Source organism: Aulonocara sp. 'chitande type north' Nkhata Bay, linkage group LG3 (assembly GCF_057382095.1).
Source record: "Aulonocara sp. 'chitande type north' Nkhata Bay isolate Kocher_YH1m ecotype deep benthic linkage group LG3, A_spYH_male_GT1.1, whole genome shotgun sequence".
Lineage (NCBI taxonomy): Eukaryota > Metazoa > Chordata > Actinopteri > Cichliformes > Cichlidae > Aulonocara > Aulonocara sp. 'chitande type north' Nkhata Bay.
Genome location: NC_141346.1, coordinates 28566111 through 28582709, shown reverse-complemented (window position 1 = coordinate 28582709; position 16599 = coordinate 28566111). Strand labels below are relative to the sequence as shown.

General features: G+C 40.4%; 1 protein-coding gene and 1 pseudogene across 1 annotated transcript; both read right to left on the bottom strand.

The window, feature by feature from the left end:
- Positions 1 to 4529: 4529 nt before the first annotated feature.
- LOC147335035 (uncharacterized) lies at positions 4530 to 5393 on the bottom strand. The gene has a single exon (XM_086287433.1). It carries the CDS (start codon positions 5391 to 5393, stop codon positions 4530 to 4532), a length of 864 nt encoding a protein of 287 aa, XP_086143559.1.
- Positions 5394 to 7424: 2031 nt separating this feature from the next.
- LOC147335034 (uncharacterized) lies at positions 7425 to 10618 on the bottom strand (annotated as a pseudogene).
- Between the last annotated feature and the right edge of the window lie 5981 nt (positions 10619 to 16599).

Here is a 16599-nt window from a genome sequence, read left to right as displayed (position 1 = left end):
ATTAGACTTATTACTTCTAATACTATAACTACTATGTACTGCTTCTCCCAGAAATGTAATTCTTGCCAGTTCAACTATGTTATTTTGCAGTCACTTCCTTAATGTGGTAGTGTACACTAACCAGATTCCTCCAACAGTTTTGTGTTTTTTACAGAATCCAAATCAACTTGTGATGAAATAGATGGTGCTTGTTTTAACAGCCTTAAGGGTTCAGAGAATGTTATGACGGATGCATTATGTATGTATGCTTAATTTGGTCTTGTTTTTTTTTCATGGTTCATTTCTGTAGGAAAATTTTCTCATTGTTCTCTCCACTTCCAAGCTGACCAGAGCGTCAGCATTTCCCCCCTTGGCTCAGAGATTATTATAACCATAAGAGATTACAATGAGATTTTTCTTTGATATGTTAACACACAACTTATACTTCACAAGTGAAACACAAATCATTTCATGAACGTAAATCTGTATTAAAATCAAATTTTCTTACCTCTCACCTAAACACAAACCATGAAAACGTGATTCCTCTTATCTGTCATGCCTACAATATTTCAAATGACTTAAATATAAACAACTAATGTGTGAGTTACCTGATTTGCTTTTTTGTTTTAATTAAAAAAGAGGTTTTATTTTGTTTCTAGTAGAGAATATAAGGTAGGAGGTTTGCTTTCTAAAGACTAACATATCAGCATGAATTTCCAAGTGATATAGTTCAACAAACACATAGTGTAACAGATATTTCTGTTTAGTCATATAGGGTGTTTAGTCATGGTTAAATACAATAGTGCATCACTGCATTAATTGTGATTATTCAGTGAAGAAGAAAATTGATATCAAAAGCATACAGAATTTCCCAGAAAAAACTAAGATAATTAATTAGCAGAAGAATCTTTCTTGGCTCATATATTTAGTTCTCCAACATGCGTACTGGTTTTTTAATTCCCCAACTCTCTGTGGATGGTACTCATGGCCATTGATCAGTGGGCTTTGATCAGTGGTTGTTGATCAATGGTCATAAGACTTTGCATAATTAAGATTAAGGAACTGACCTCCTAGCCCATTGTTCCTTCAGTGGGCTGGTTTCAGTCATTATGCAAATGTACTGTTTATAAGATTGTAGAAACCTGCAGTCAGCTGAGACTGAAGAAGTCACTTGGATTAGTGACGAAGCGTTTCTCCCACAAAAAGCGACGTCCAGATGAACAGAATCAACTTTTGGAGGTCCCCAAGGTTACTTACTGATCTACTTTTTGGTCTCACCTCTGAGACATGGAAAACAGACCACCGGACCTGCACAGAGAAATAGACACGAGAAATCCAAGAGGAATGTGACATAGTGCGGGAGAATGCAAGGAAGTCAACAGACAGAAGTGAAAAAACATTATGATGGGAAAGTGAGAAGCTCTGTGTTATATCCTGGCGATCGTGTCCTCATCCGAAATCTGACCCCTAGAGGATGAACGGCAAAGATTCATAATCACTGGGAACAGGATATCCATGTTGCCATTCGTCAAGTTGCTGAAGGCCTTCCATTTTTTTTTTTTTTTTTTTGCCTGTCCTGTTTGGTTCTTTTGCCATCAGAATTATTGTCTAAATGTGAGCCTTGCCGTAATGGTCTATTTGATTCACCTTATATTGTTTATTTTATTTATTTTTTATTTTCACTTGCTAGATATGGGACAGACTTGAATGAGGAAAAGAAAAGGGAGAAGGGGGGTTGCAGTGATGTGCCCGTGAGCTCCGCCGGCAGCCAGCTGTGCCAGAGTGACCGACCCCCAGGCCGAGAGGCTGAGGGCACACCACCCCCGAAGTAGCCAAGCGAGCCCCAGGCTCCAGGCCCCGATAAGCAGCCACCAAGGAGGCCCATCCCTGGACACAGAGGGCGTCTGAGGGCGTCTGCCACTGGCAAGGGAAGTGGTGGGGGAGATAGGCCTCCATACCTTGGAGGACCTGGGATGTCCCCTGAGAGGTGGCGTCTGATACCCGACCTGACATATGGACACAGACAAACAGGCACACACAGATACAAACATCCATTCCCACCCTCATGCTCTCATATGCAATTACTCAACACTCACCCAACGTAGAGACAGACATAGAGAGAGACTGTACACACAATCACACTCCCCAAGCGTACTCTAAGCCCCGGGTCTAGGTACCCTTGCCCCTGGAGGGGGAAACTGCACCCAGACCCAGGTGGTTTTACCCTTTTCCCTGGGGTGGGTAGAAGCAGACCGCCCCAACTCCACAGCAGCAGGGAGGCCCCACATTCCAGACCCCAGTCGGACGGCCAACTTCTCCTCCTAGCCAACCTGGGTGTCTATTGTCTTGTGTAGTTTGGGAGATGATTGGATGATGGGGTGGGTGCAGTTTTCTCTGGGGTGGAGTCAGGTGGGCTGCCCCGGACTCTGTGGGGCTGGGCGGTGCTGCTGCTGCGGGCCCCGGTCCGGATGGGCCTGGGCCCCCTGGGCCCTGGTGGGTTCCAGAGTGTGGGGGTGCCTACTGGGGTCAGCGGGGGAGCTGGGGTCAGCGGGGGTCAGCGGGGGAGCTGGCCCCAGGGAGGGGCCGCTTGCCCCTCTCTTTCTTCCCTCCCCATCTTCAGCTGCCTCCCTATTCCCGCTCTACCACACCCACCCACACACGCAGGGCTTGGGGTGCAGGTGAGGCAGTCCCCCTCTGTCCCCTTCTGGCCGCCTGTGCCTCAATTTTATTCTGCCACCTAGACATCCACATTACTCACACTTTCACATAACACATACATATAGGGCCTTGGGGGTGGGCACGTTTTACAGCATCCAGAGGATTGTCGGTGTACTCCAACCCACCTCTGGCGCTGGTGCCCTACCCTCAATTTTAAATGCATTTAGACACTAAGGGTTTTCGGGAGGAGCCGTGCTGTTCTCTGAGAGGAAGCAAGTACCATGCTCTCCTGAGTTTTAAATGCACTTTAAAACAGCACATAGCAACACTACATATGAGCAGGCGTAGGGAGGTTTGAGGTCTTCACTCACCCTGGTTCTGTTAGCCGAAAGGAAGTATAAACAAAAAAATTTGTAACAAAATATTTTCTATATTTTTCTATAGTTTGAAAACAAGAGTTAAGATACACCTTTACTATGCTTTAAAGTGAAAATAATTGATCAAAAACCACGTTAATTGCAAAAAAATGACTATATGTTTAATCATTATTTTTTGAAACATCAGAATCAGAATCAGAATCAGAATCAGAATGGGGTTTATTGCCAAATGTTGAGCAGGTTTACAACATTAGGAAATTGCTGCGGTGCTTCAGTGCAAACATGGTGTCATAAATAACACTTAAATAGACATGGAAAAAATAAAAGTAGGGATAAGAATTAAAAGTGCTACGTGGAAAGATATGTGCATGAGATATACATGAGATATATACATGAGAGTAAGAATTAAGAGTGCTACGTTGAAAGATATATACATGAGTGCAGGTGGTGATCAGTGCCAAACATGGAATGATACAGTGAACACAGCGTAGGGTCATGTGTTAGTGGCGGGGACAGTCATATGGTTATTGTTCATGTGTCCAACAGCAGAGGGGAAGAAACTGTTCTTATGGCGAGAGGTTCTGGTGCGGATGGACCGGAGCCTCCTGCCTGAGGGGAGCAGGTCAAACAGACTGTGTCCAGGGTGAGAAGGGTCAGCTGAGATCCGAGCTGCACGCCGCAATGTCCTATTTTGGAAGCTCATGGCTCAGATTGGCTTTGTTAAAGTCCCCAAGAGCAATGAGAGAGTCCGGGAATGTCCGCTCCGTGTGGAGAATCTGCTCCGCGAGTGCGCACTGAGCTGCCTGCGCATCTGCGTCTGGCGGGATGTAAACAGCGGCCAGGATGAATGAAGCAAACTCCCGCGGAGAATAAAACGGTTTGCAGTGGATAAAAAGATATTCCAGAGAGGAAGAGCAGTGCTGAGCAATCACTGTCACATCTGTGCACCAGCCACTATTGATGTAGAAGCAGAGACCTCCACCTTTGGACTTACCGGAGAGAGCGGTCTGCCGGTCCGCGCGCAGCAGATGGAAGCCCTCCAGTTTGAGCGCGCAGTCTGGGATGTTCTCACTGAGCCACGACTCCGTAAAACATAAGACACAGGAGGAGGCATATGTTTCATATGTTTTCTGTGCTGTGCTTTTTACATGAAACTTCTTTCATCAAAGATAAAATTTTTATGTGCTGAGAAAATAAGAAACATGTGAAATGGATACAACTTATGTTGGATATTTATTTATAAATATAATATACTAATTTGATTTATAACCACCTATCTACAGCTTCTTCTTTTTCTGCCTTCAGTTATTCTTCCTTTGTAATTTGTGCTCAGGACACAGACTACAAGAAAGCAAATGCTAATAGCGGCATTGATTTGCTACCTAAAAATCAGATTTTTACTTTATTTTTAATTACTTTGTGCAATTGCTTACTAGTCTAAGCACAACATGCTTCAGTGATTTCTTTGTACCTTTGTTTATATTGATCCTATCAACGCAAAACTAGCTGCTATTCTCAGTGGATGTTGTTTTTGCAAAATACAGAGTTTCCCAGTCTTTTCAAAAGTAGTACATGTAACACTATACTAAAGAGAAAATGTAACCAGACAAAGCTTGTCATTATTACACAATTACTCCCTCCAAAACCATAGATTACAGTCCAAAGCACACTAGATGCAAACTTCAACAGCAGCATCCCCAGTATGTACAAAATGGTGTAAAATGCTCTCCGCTTTGATTGGTCAGTCTTATCCGTCCCCCTTTCTCCTGGGCCTGGACGAGTCAAAACACAGAGAACAGAAAGACTACAGAAGGAGATGGGGATTATGGACAATATATTTAAGCAGAGGTGAACAATGATGAAAATGTTTTCTTTCATCACTGAACCTGCCCCAGCAACACAAAGCACCCAGACACAGCCAATAGTGGTATTCCTCATTCTGATCCCTCTTTCATTTTTCAGGTCCAAGTAGACGATGGGATAAACAACAGCTAGGTAGCGCTCCAAACATGCCAGGATGTGAAAGAAAGTCTGTCCATACCAGCGAAAATAATTAATAAATGTTCCTACTAGTAATATTATTAAATCTTGCTTGTAGATTCCAAAACAGCAGATGAGACACCCAATAATACCAATCAGCTCCATGGCTGCCATGTGGTAGATGAAGCTGTCTGAGGGACTCACTGTTGTTGCTGAGGAGGTGGAGCGCTTTTTCCACCATTGTTGGAGGCGATAGCAGAGAATGACAATGTAGAGAGGGAGGAGGAGTACAATTTTGGTGATACTATATGAGATGAAAATATAAGAGCTTGGTCTGGAGAGGAGACACAGTGTGCTTAAAGGGATAGAGGTGCTGAAAGAGGAATCATTCACTGGCATGTCTGAAAAAGAAAAAGACAGACATGAAATGCCTTTGCTACATGAGTTACATATCCATCTATTCAAGAAGAGTGGTTCTTCATCTATTAACCAAACTGTATTTTTTCCATAAATATATTCAATTTATTAAATTTGCTTATGATACACTGATGCACTTTACAAGGAGTGAATGATAAATAATGATATTAAAACGTAGTCAGTGTGTTTCAACGTAAATTCATAATTTGTGAACTCAAGTGGACTTTTGTTTAGCCTGACAGTCAAATAGACGATGATATAGATGAAATAAAATAAAATAGATGATGGTATATGAGGGACAATAACAGCTTAAATATGTAATAGAGGTTTTAAAGTATACTCACCTGGTCAGTTGTTTGATCGCCTTGTACTGTGAGAGACTGCTGTAAGCTAATCCAAATATGAGGAATCTCATGGGAAACATTAATGCGGGTGTTTGCGTAACAGATGGAGGACTACCAAGGAGTTTTGCATGTTTCCAAACAAATTCTCCCACTTAATCTTTTTACACAGTTAATGTCTGTAGGGAAATTTTCACTTTCTCTGATGACCAAAGCATAGAACATTTCTCAAATACTAAATCTGAGTGGATATTTCCATTAACAGACGAAAAAAAAAAAGTTTCCATCAAGTGCCTTCATCTCACACTCAAAGACACCGCAGCAGTCAGAGATTCACATAAGATGCCTTTGAGCCCATACATCTGCCTGAGAAACAAAGGAAAAAAGAATCTCCTCATGAGCATTTTTGTGATTTCCTTCCTCTTTGGAATTAAAAGAGACCACCCAGACACATGAGATATCATTGGAAAGCCCAGTATGCCTGTTTAGTACATCAGGACTTAGTAACTTAGTAACTCAAATATGTTAAAAAGATATAGACCAAAAACCAAGGTCTATCACAGAGGACATAGCTGAATAGGCTAGTTTGCAGGGGGTGTTAACAATGCCAGCATGTCTATTGTGAAAACTGTAGAATAGGTTGCTCCCCATGTATGGCTCGCACAGTATGCTTTAAAATTTATCTGAATTTATATTCTTTGGCTGTCCACCAAGAATAACAGCTTTCATTCCTGTATTGCACATGCATGAAACGTAAGACGATTTGACCTGCCTCATTTCCATCTGCTGTTTATTTACTTTCAAGCTTTTTGAAACGCCAAAATGTTGAGGAAAAGCACAAAGTTTTTCAAATGGATTGCCAATGAGGTGGAGATGTTGCTGTGACTAACACAAGGGTACAAAGTTGCAAAAGCAAGCAAGAATATAGACTGGGAGACATACCAAAACAAATACGCTGAAATTAACATTCCGTCTTGAAGAAAAGCTATCTGGAGCATGTACAAACTGATATTAATCTTTAATAGGGCTTTGAAAAATGGGAAAAACCAAAACAACTGCTGTACAATTCCATCCGCCATCTTAGCTGAATTGGTCACATGGTCACATGACTGCATCATATGACTAAAATGTGTCATCATTTTCGAAAGCCTCTGTTTTCGCAGTCCACACTGCAACGTGAAAGCAGCATTTTCAAATTTATCCACTTTGGAGAGCATTTTCAAAAAGCTCCATTTTTCTTGAACAAAAATGCCATCTCAGTGTGGACGGAAGCCTGAAATAGAACAGTTTGTTGTACTGTCTGTATCAAACCGATATTATGAAAGCTATATAGCATGCCAAATAATTACAGGCAAAATAAATAATACCTACCAGAAGGAAATAACTGAACAGCATAATTTGCAATAATTTAAATTAAGAATGCAAATATCAACACAAAAACAGATCTTACACATCAAAACATTTATACCTTTCCACTCTCAGTGTCAAAATAAAATATATAACAAATGAGGGACCAATAGTTTAAGTTGACCCTCACCTTGTAATCTAATTGTAACATTGTAGCTTTAGCTTGAATGATTAAATAGCGTTTACCCTCACTGACTTTATTTTTTGTTGCTGTTTTGTTTGAACAAGATGTTAATTTTCCTGTTCTGTGTAGAAAAAGCAAACGTTACACCAGACTGCTGGCAAAATGTACCCTTAGAAAAAAACATTTCATAATCAGACAATAATTTCCCTCTGAATTATTGAGCACATCCCCAAATCACAGTCCTGGCAAACCTCAATACCAGAACAACCAGCAGGACCACAGTAGTGTAGAATGCCCTCTGCTTTGACTGGTCAACCCTGTCCCTGTTCCCCTGGGTCAGGACAGATCAAAATACAGAGTACACAAAGACTGCAGAAAGATATAGTTATTATTGATATTATATGGAGGCAGAAGTACACAATGAAAAAGATGTCTTCTTTCATTGACAAACCTGCCCCAAACATAGAAAGCAGCCAAGCACAGTCACTAGATATATTTCTCATTCTGATTCCTCTTTCATTTCTCAGTCACGTGATGGGATGACCAACAGCCAAGTAACGCTTCACATAGGTCAAGATGTGAAGTCTCTCCAAACCAGTTGGACAAATACATAAGGCCCCCACTAACAGTATATTTAAATCTTGGTTGTAGTTAGCGAAACAGATGAGGATACATCCAAAACTATAAATTAGTTCCATAGTGACTATGTGGTATGTGAAACTGTCTGACTGACTTGCTGTTAATGCTGAGAAGACAGAGTGCCCTCTCCACCACTGTTGCAGAACATATTAGAGGATAAGTGTGCATAGGAGGAGGAGGATAATGGTGATGCTGAAGGAGATGAAAATAAGGGACCTTGGTCTGTAGATGAGACACTGTATTTTCAAAGGGAGAGAATAGCTGATCAAGGAAAGAAAGTCATTGAAGGTGGATGAGATTACTGACATCTGGAAGAAAATATAAAATAACAATCACATATACAACATAAAATCATATCAAATGTCAAACTGAGAAAATGTACTACTGTAAAAACAAAATAAGCTGATTTTGAATTTGATGGCAGGAACACATGGCCTTGTCCTAATTTTCCAATATAGATTTTTGACCTTGATCAATTAATTCAAAATTTCACAGTTTCTTTAATGATATTATGTACATCACACAAGATACTTAAAGACTTTGCAATTTCACATTGAGAAACAGTATTCTTCAACAAATTGTATATGCAGTTTTTTCCAGATTGGTGAAAATATGCCTGTCTAAGATGGTCTCGTTATATTATTTTCACTACCATTTAACTTTTAATATTTTTCATGAGAATACAAATTGTCTCACTTTAAACTTTTCTTTTTTTCTTTCTTTTTTTTTTGCCTGACCCATTTGGTTCTTTAGCCGTCAGAATTGTTGTCTGAAGACCAACAAGGATACCCAATGGATTTATTTTGCCAAATGGATCATCGTGGCATTGCCGTATTGGTCCATTTGATCAACCTTTGTTTTTATTATTTATTTTATTTTCAGTTGTTACAGATGGGACAGACATGAGTGAGGGATAGGAAAGGGAGAAAGAAAGAGGAAGGAAAAGAAAAACAGAAGGGGAGAGGGACAGTGAGAAAGGGGGGGAGGAAAAAAATCTCCTGGATCACCTGTTGAGAGAAGAAGAATAGAAAACAAGCGAAAAAAAAACCCCCAAAGCAACATACTAAACACAACACCATCGCATTAATCTAGCTAAGTGTAAACAGCAGTAAATACTAAATATTCAATGTTGTTGTGCAGCACGCAGGACAGACAGCGCACAATGTGCTTTGAAGTAGCAGCCAAGAAAGGTGTAATTTAAGTCTACGAGCAGTGAACACACATGTGCATACCTGTGTGGATCAGTGTGCTTGTATTCAAATGGTTTCCCCATGTAATGGTCTGCAAGAGGATGTAGCGAGCCATAGCCCCGTCCCCCAGGGCGTGAAGCAGGTATGGAGGAGCTCCAGGCTCCAGACATCCAGAGGCCCCAGAGTGCGAGACCCCAAGGAGGACCACCGGAGGGGCATCCGTGCCACCCTCATGGGAAGGGCTGAGGATCCCCAGACGAGGCGTCACCCAGTAGCCACCGAGCAGAAGCTAGAGGGGGCTGCACCGGCGTGCCGCCGGCTCTGCCGGCAGCCAGCTGTGCCAGAGTGAACCGAGCCGCAGGCCCAGAGGCCGGAGGCCCGAAGGCCCCCCCCGCATCCCGGAAGAGGCCTGACCGAGCAACAGGCGCCAGGCCCTGCCAAGTAGCCACCAGGAGTGAGCTGGTACATACCTGAGCGCCCAGCCCCGGACACCAAGAACCACCAATGCACCGACCCCTGAGGGCATCAGTCACCGGCAGGGAGTGTGGTGAGGGGAGATAGGCCTTGGAGGGCCTGCGAGTTCCCAGAGAGGTGGAGTGTAAGACCCAACCTGACATATAAACACAGACAAACAGGCACACACAGACACAAACATGCATTCCCACCCTCATGCACACATATGAAAACACTCAGCACTCACCCAACGTAAGGATTGACATAAATGGACATGTACACACAATCACACTCCCCAAACATACTCTATACCCCGGGTCCAGGTACCCTCTCCCCCAGAGGGGGAAACAGAACCCAGACCCAAGAGATGTTACCCTTCCCCCCGGGGTGGAGGCAAGCAGACCGTCCCAGGCTCCGCAGCAGCAGGGAGGCCAATCGGACAGCCAACATCTCCTCCCAGCCCCCCCGCCCCGATGGCTAGTAGAGAACGGGGGTGTGTGAAGACCCCATACCTCCCTCCTCCCGCTCATGTGTAGTGTTGCTGCGTGTTGTTCTAAAGTGCATTTAAAACAAGGGAGAGCATGGTGCTGCTGCCAGAGAGCAGCAGGTGTTAGCACGGCCCCTCCCGAGAACCCTCAATGTCTACATGGATTTAAAATTGAGAGGTGGGCACCAGCGCCAGAGGTAGGTTTAAGTACACAGACCGTCCACTGGACGCCGTTAACGTGCCCACCCTCAAGGCCCTATATATATGTGTGTGTTATGAGAGTGTAAGTAATGTGGATGTCTAAGTTGTGAGATAAAATTGAGGCACAGGTGGCCAGAAGGGGATAGAGGGGGGGGAATGTCTCCCCTGCACTGTGGTGACACACCCGCACCCCAAGGCCCTACCTGTGTGGGTGGATGTGGTGGAGCGGGAAGAGGGAGGTAGCCGGGGATGGTGAGGAAAAGAAGGGAGGGGAGGATGCCCCTCCCTAGGGCCAGCTCCCCCGCTGACCCCAGTAGGCACCCCCGTCTTCTGGTACCCACCAAGGCAAGGGAGCCAAGGCCCATCCAGACCGGGCCCTACGGAAGCAGCACTGCCAAGCCCCAACTTTAAACTTTTCTTATGGTTTCTGGCTCTTTTGTGAATAAAATATGTTTGTTTTTTGGTTTTTGGTTTTTTTACAGTGTACTCAGCATCCAAAGTCTTTTTGAAATTGCGGTTTCATGACCCGTGGGGTTGTGTTTCTTCAAAATCTTTAAAATGTAAAGTTGTAATATATTCATATTCCAGGTATTCCTCAAAAAATATGTTTGTAACATGAGGCCATTTGCTTTTTTATTTATTTTTTCATTAATTAAAAAAAAAAAATGCAGTTTTTGTATCACTACCCCACTCTTCCACAAGTGGAGTCAAAAATGACCCCAAGCAGTTCCTGTGGAATCTTCTATTGAACTTTCATTCTGAAGCAACTCTGACTGTCCCACTTACACTTCTAAAGGATCAGGAATGAATTTTTACACAGTAACATACATGATTTAAAGTCAGGGCTGCACATAAGTGGTCTGCAGGTGTGCATTCAATGTCAAAATAAAAGGAAATTCCCAGAAATTCCAAGAATACGCGCTTCTTTTGCGGTGGAGGAACACCAAAGTAACTGCTTACCGAGCTTGCTTCTTCGACATCTTTAAGAGTTCTGAACAAATATCTGTCCTCCTCCAGAACATCTAATGTACACAAACAAGCGTTCCAACTTCTTATCTTTATTTTGACAGCAAATGCGCACCTGCTCGACCATTTATTTGCAGCCCTATTTATAGTTTCCTGTGCATTTCAAACATTGCCCTTTCTGAAGTTTTTTTTATATTTAAAGTAACATAGCTGCTATGAGGCCAGCTAGGATCCCTGTGGCCCTACAAATGATCCAGGACGGATGTGATGAAGAGCCCATCGGAGGCATTGACTCAGAATCGCACATCTCAGATATGGAGGACCCAGACTATTGTCCCCCCCACTGGACAAGGCCAGTCAGATACAGAGGAGTCCTCTGATGAGTCCTCTGAAGAGGAAATGGATATTGAGTCCAACAGAATGAGCCCCTCTTACTGCTCTAGCCACAATATTCTGAATTAGTCGGCCAGGGCTTGCACCTGGGTTTAGTACTTTCTCCCCAGTAAATGCATGGAAGATGTTCATGTCTTAAAATATAATAGAAGAGGTGCTGACATGCACAAACATGGAGGCACGAAGAGTAGCCAAAGACGTTGGAAAAGAGTGGAAAAATGTAAACAAACTTAAGCTCCTGACCTTCATTTGATTGACCATTCTTGAAGGAAGTGAGAAGAACTGGGATGTACAAGTCCTCTGCATAACCCATTGTTCAAGGCCACTATGTCAATTCAAAGATTTGAAGATATTCACAGTTTCTTGCACTTTGATGACAAGAGAACCAGAGCCTACCGACTGAAAACAAACCACATCGCAGCTTTCTGCTACATATGGGACCTGTTCCTGGTCAACTGCAGGCAGAAATTCATCCTCAGTGATTGTGTTACAGTGGATGAACAACTTGTGCCTTTCAGTTGGAAGGCCCAGCTTCTGCAGTATATGCAGAGCAAGCATACAAAAGTGATACAACTGATACAAAAACTGCAATTTCTTAAAATTAATGAAAAAAATAAATAAAAATGTAAAGGGCCTCATGTCACAAACATGTTTTATGAGGAATACCTCAAATATGAAAATATAACAACTCTTCGTTTTAAAGATTTTGAAGAATAACAACCAAGTTTATAGCAAAATGCATTGTTTCTATTTGGGGTCATTTTTGACCCCACTCGTGGAAGAGTGTAGGTATTGGTAGGTTGTGCATCCAAGGGGTAATTATGTCTTGAATGAAAACCTAATGATGTAAAAACAGACAAATATTCTATAATTGTTTAGTTGTGACAATATTGTTTATTTTATTTTTTATCTTTAAAGATCTTTTCCCTTGTAACTAGTGTGAAGCGATGCAGTGTTGGTGTGATTGAGGAGTCTGCTCTGTGGTGACTAAAGTGATCAGCTAAAAGAGGAAAAAGAAGAAGAAGACTCACTTTGTCAGTAGTCTGATCTTCCTCCTATTGTCAGCCACTCTTGTAAATGTCTGATTCGAATGTCCACCTCTTTAAAAAAAATGAGTGTTTTTGTAATAGGTAAAAGGAGGAGTACAGGAGAGTTTTGCATGCTGCAATTCAAGTTCATTCTTTGAATCTTTTTACACGGTTAAAATACGTTGGCCTTTATATTTTCTTTCTTTTCCCCTTTTCCCATAAGACCAGATAACAATTAGCATGACGTTTGTTCAGTGTTGTCAGTTACACGAGCCAAGGTGTGTCCATGACGGCACTTTGTATTAAGAGATTAGAAAAGCTGCAATGTTATGAAAATACACGCATAGTAGAAATTTAACTCAACCACAAAGATTTGCTTCCAGATGGCTGAAATGTGCTCTTAGAAGGACTTTGCGAATGATCACCACCAGCTAATCATGCAGCTAGAATGAAGCCATGCAAATGATATTCGTTTTTTCATAACATTTTCATAATTCAAATAACTTTGAAACAAACAACGATCCATGTGTATACAAATCAAGGAATGCAGTTTAGGTCATCACAGCTGTTCTCGTGTTTTATTCAAATATGAGCTTTCTTGTTTTGATTCTCGCAGGGGTGTTTAACCATGAAAATAACACAAAGTAAATATGTCTATATCATGAAGAATCCAATCCCTGGTTTCGACCACATGACCTATTAATATTTCTCACAGGTGTATTTTTAGTTAATAATATATTGATATGCAAAAAAAAACTGTGACTCTGCCATAAGAGTCACATTGAAGTAATGCACCACGCTCCACCAGTCCACCCTCTACTTGCAGGTTTTGTTTTTTTTTTAAATGTGCAACAATATTCATTTTATATGCGTGGAAATGAAGCAGTATATATCAGATGAAAAATCATAGGAAATGTAATATTGTTGGGTGAGCGTTGGAGGATTTTTCATTTTTCATATCTGCATAGTTGGTGCTGAACACTGGTTGGATGGTCCCCCTGTTTTTTGCCTATGGCGCCAATCAGTTCAAGTATGTTCAGTTAATAATCAGTTAATAATAATAAGAGACAGTCAGTGTCAGTTTGACACTTTGGTGTCTAAATCTTTGAGAGACCTTCTGTAACAAAAAAATCCTAAAATGGCTATGAAAAAGACAGATATCCACAGCTGTTTTTTGTCAACAGAAAAACAACAACAAGAACGCAACAGTGACTTTACTTGCAGTTCTGTATAACTAACACCAGATGGCAGTAAATAGCCATATGTCACTCTGTATCAAACACAAACTGATAACTAGCTAAGCAGATGGCCACATAATGTCAGTGTATTTTTACATTGCCTGACACAGACATTCTTGTTTCTCTCCCTGTACTATTTTTCATTCCTACAAGGTCTTTCCCCTCTTGTATTTAAGAAATGACAAAACAAACCCACTTTTGGCCGCTCCCTTATTCACAAGAGGTCCCCACAGCAGGTAAGACCACTTATTTTTGTCACAAATACATATACAGTTATGAACAAGTATTTGCCACTTACTCTTTTTTTTTTGGCATATTTTTCACACTTAAAGCAAAGTAAATTAGGAAATCAAAACTTTTTAAATCATTTAACTCATTACTTCATTTCAATCATGATTTAAAAAATGCTATACAAACCTATGTGAAAATGTAAGTGTGGAAAAGTTTACAAAGCAGTTTTTACAGTTTTAGGACTCCACACCAAACTAAATGAGAGTCACTATCCACAAAAGAAGAAAACTTTGAAGAGTGGTGAACTTTCCCAGAAGCAGCTAGCCTTCAAAAATTACTCCAAGACTGCACTGATGACTCACCCAGGAGGTCCCAAAAAAGCACAACAAAAAAGAAAGTCTACAACGGTGGAAGAATTTAAGAATAGTGTTCTTTAGCATAAAATTATGAAGACTTAAATATTTAAAATAAAGTGATATAATAATGGATATAATCACTCATGTAAAATTGTTCTGAGGTCAGAGAAATTGAAATTTGAAATTACTTTTGGAAAACTTGGATGACCTCTGAACTAAAGAGAAGAGGGGCCATCCAGCTGGTTACAAGTGCTAAGTTCAAAAGCCTGAAGCTCTTCTGGGGTGTGTTAATGCCTTTTGTTGTACCTTATAGTTCTAATAATGCATGATTTTCTTTGACAAAAGTACAGCAAGTTCTAATTCTGCCACCTAGTCACACAAAACAGAAGTACAACTCATACAACCTGAGTTTTTCCTACGTGTTTGGGGGGACAATTGCCAGTTTTAAAGAAAAATGATACTATAAGAAAATAATACTATATTTAGTAAAGTAGTAATAACTTAAGAATCAACTTTCAGCTGCTCTACTGCACTATTAAGCTGTTGCAGTTTACACATTTGCTTGGCAAGTGAAAGGTCCCTGGTTCAGTTATATTTGGAGACACAAATCCCAGTTTTGTGCTAAAAAGACATTTGAGGCAAAAGTCTGCCACATCAAACATGTAGTAATTCCCACCGTGACCTCATGTAGGGAGTTCTACCTCTCACCCACTGTAATACATAATGATATCTAGTATGATTCATATTTGTTTTGCAAGATTTTTTACTTTATTAATCCCCAAGGAAATTATGTGAGCAGGGTAGGATATTTTTCCCCATTAAATTAAAACATCATTTTACTGTAAGAAGGTTCCTCATCGCTCTGTCATTTCCCAAGAAAAAACTGACTCAGACATATCAAGTGTAAGATAAATAAGTTCTCAAATGCATGTGTAGACACAGATTGGTATAAACAAAACAAAATCACAAAATCTCCAGCCCAAAACAATTATCTGAGCATAGTGTTTTCATTATTATTTCATTTCATTATTATCAGTCATTATGCAAATACACTGTTTAAAAGACCTGTAGTTAGCTGAGACTGAAGAAGTCACTTGGATGAGTGACGAAATGTTTCTCCCACTGAAAACGCTACGTCCAGATGAACAGAATCAACTTTTGGAAAATTATCTGTGCCATTTTTTTTTAAAATATAAAGCTTCTGTTTTTTTTGTTTTTTTTTATGTCAGTCAAATTACTATTAACAAAAATAATACATGTACTTCAACTGCAATATAAGAAAGGAATAAATAAATGAGCAACATATAAAGATAATATTGACAATAAATCAATTTATGTGTACGTTTTGATATGAAAAAAGTTCAATTATAAAAAAATAATTACTTAAGAATAAAAAAAAATTAAGGTATAATTCAGGAAATATTCAAGCCATGTAAACTGAACTATAGAAGAAGTTCATTAAGTTTAAGTTATTTAGGGGTTCAATCTGATTTTTATGTTTAAGGCTTGAAGTGGAGAATTGAAATTAACATAGTCATTTTACTGATCAATACATTTAATTTAGTATTAATTTATTATTGATGACACAATCTTACTTTTGACAATTTCACAAGAGAAGAAATTGAAGAAAGTGGACTTCATCTAGTATTTAGACGGTTTGAGTCTTTCAGCACTGGAGGGTGCTGTAGCCTCTCTTTTACCAATATAATATATTTTAAAGAAGTCTTTAATTTCAAGTGTACTTGGAATTCTGGAAACTGATCAACTTAGGGTTGAGCATAAACCTTAAACAACTTTGAGTGCTCTTTCACACAAGATACCTGGAGATACCAAGGTACATGGATTAATATATAATCATCAATAGACCCCAAGGTTGTTCATAATGGCTGTTGAGCTGTTACTGAATGTGTGCATCTTTTTTAAGTAGAAATTTAAAAGAAACAAATACATGCTGTTGGAGGAAAAAATGTTTTTTTCTTGTTTTGTTGAACACGTTTTCTTTTGTTGATATCAAAGGTCTCGTCTGTCATAGTAGACCCATACTCATGCTTATTATATTTAGAAATCTAATTTATCCATCAGTTTATTCAACTTATGTCCATGCCATGTTCACTTTATATTAAAGTAGACATCT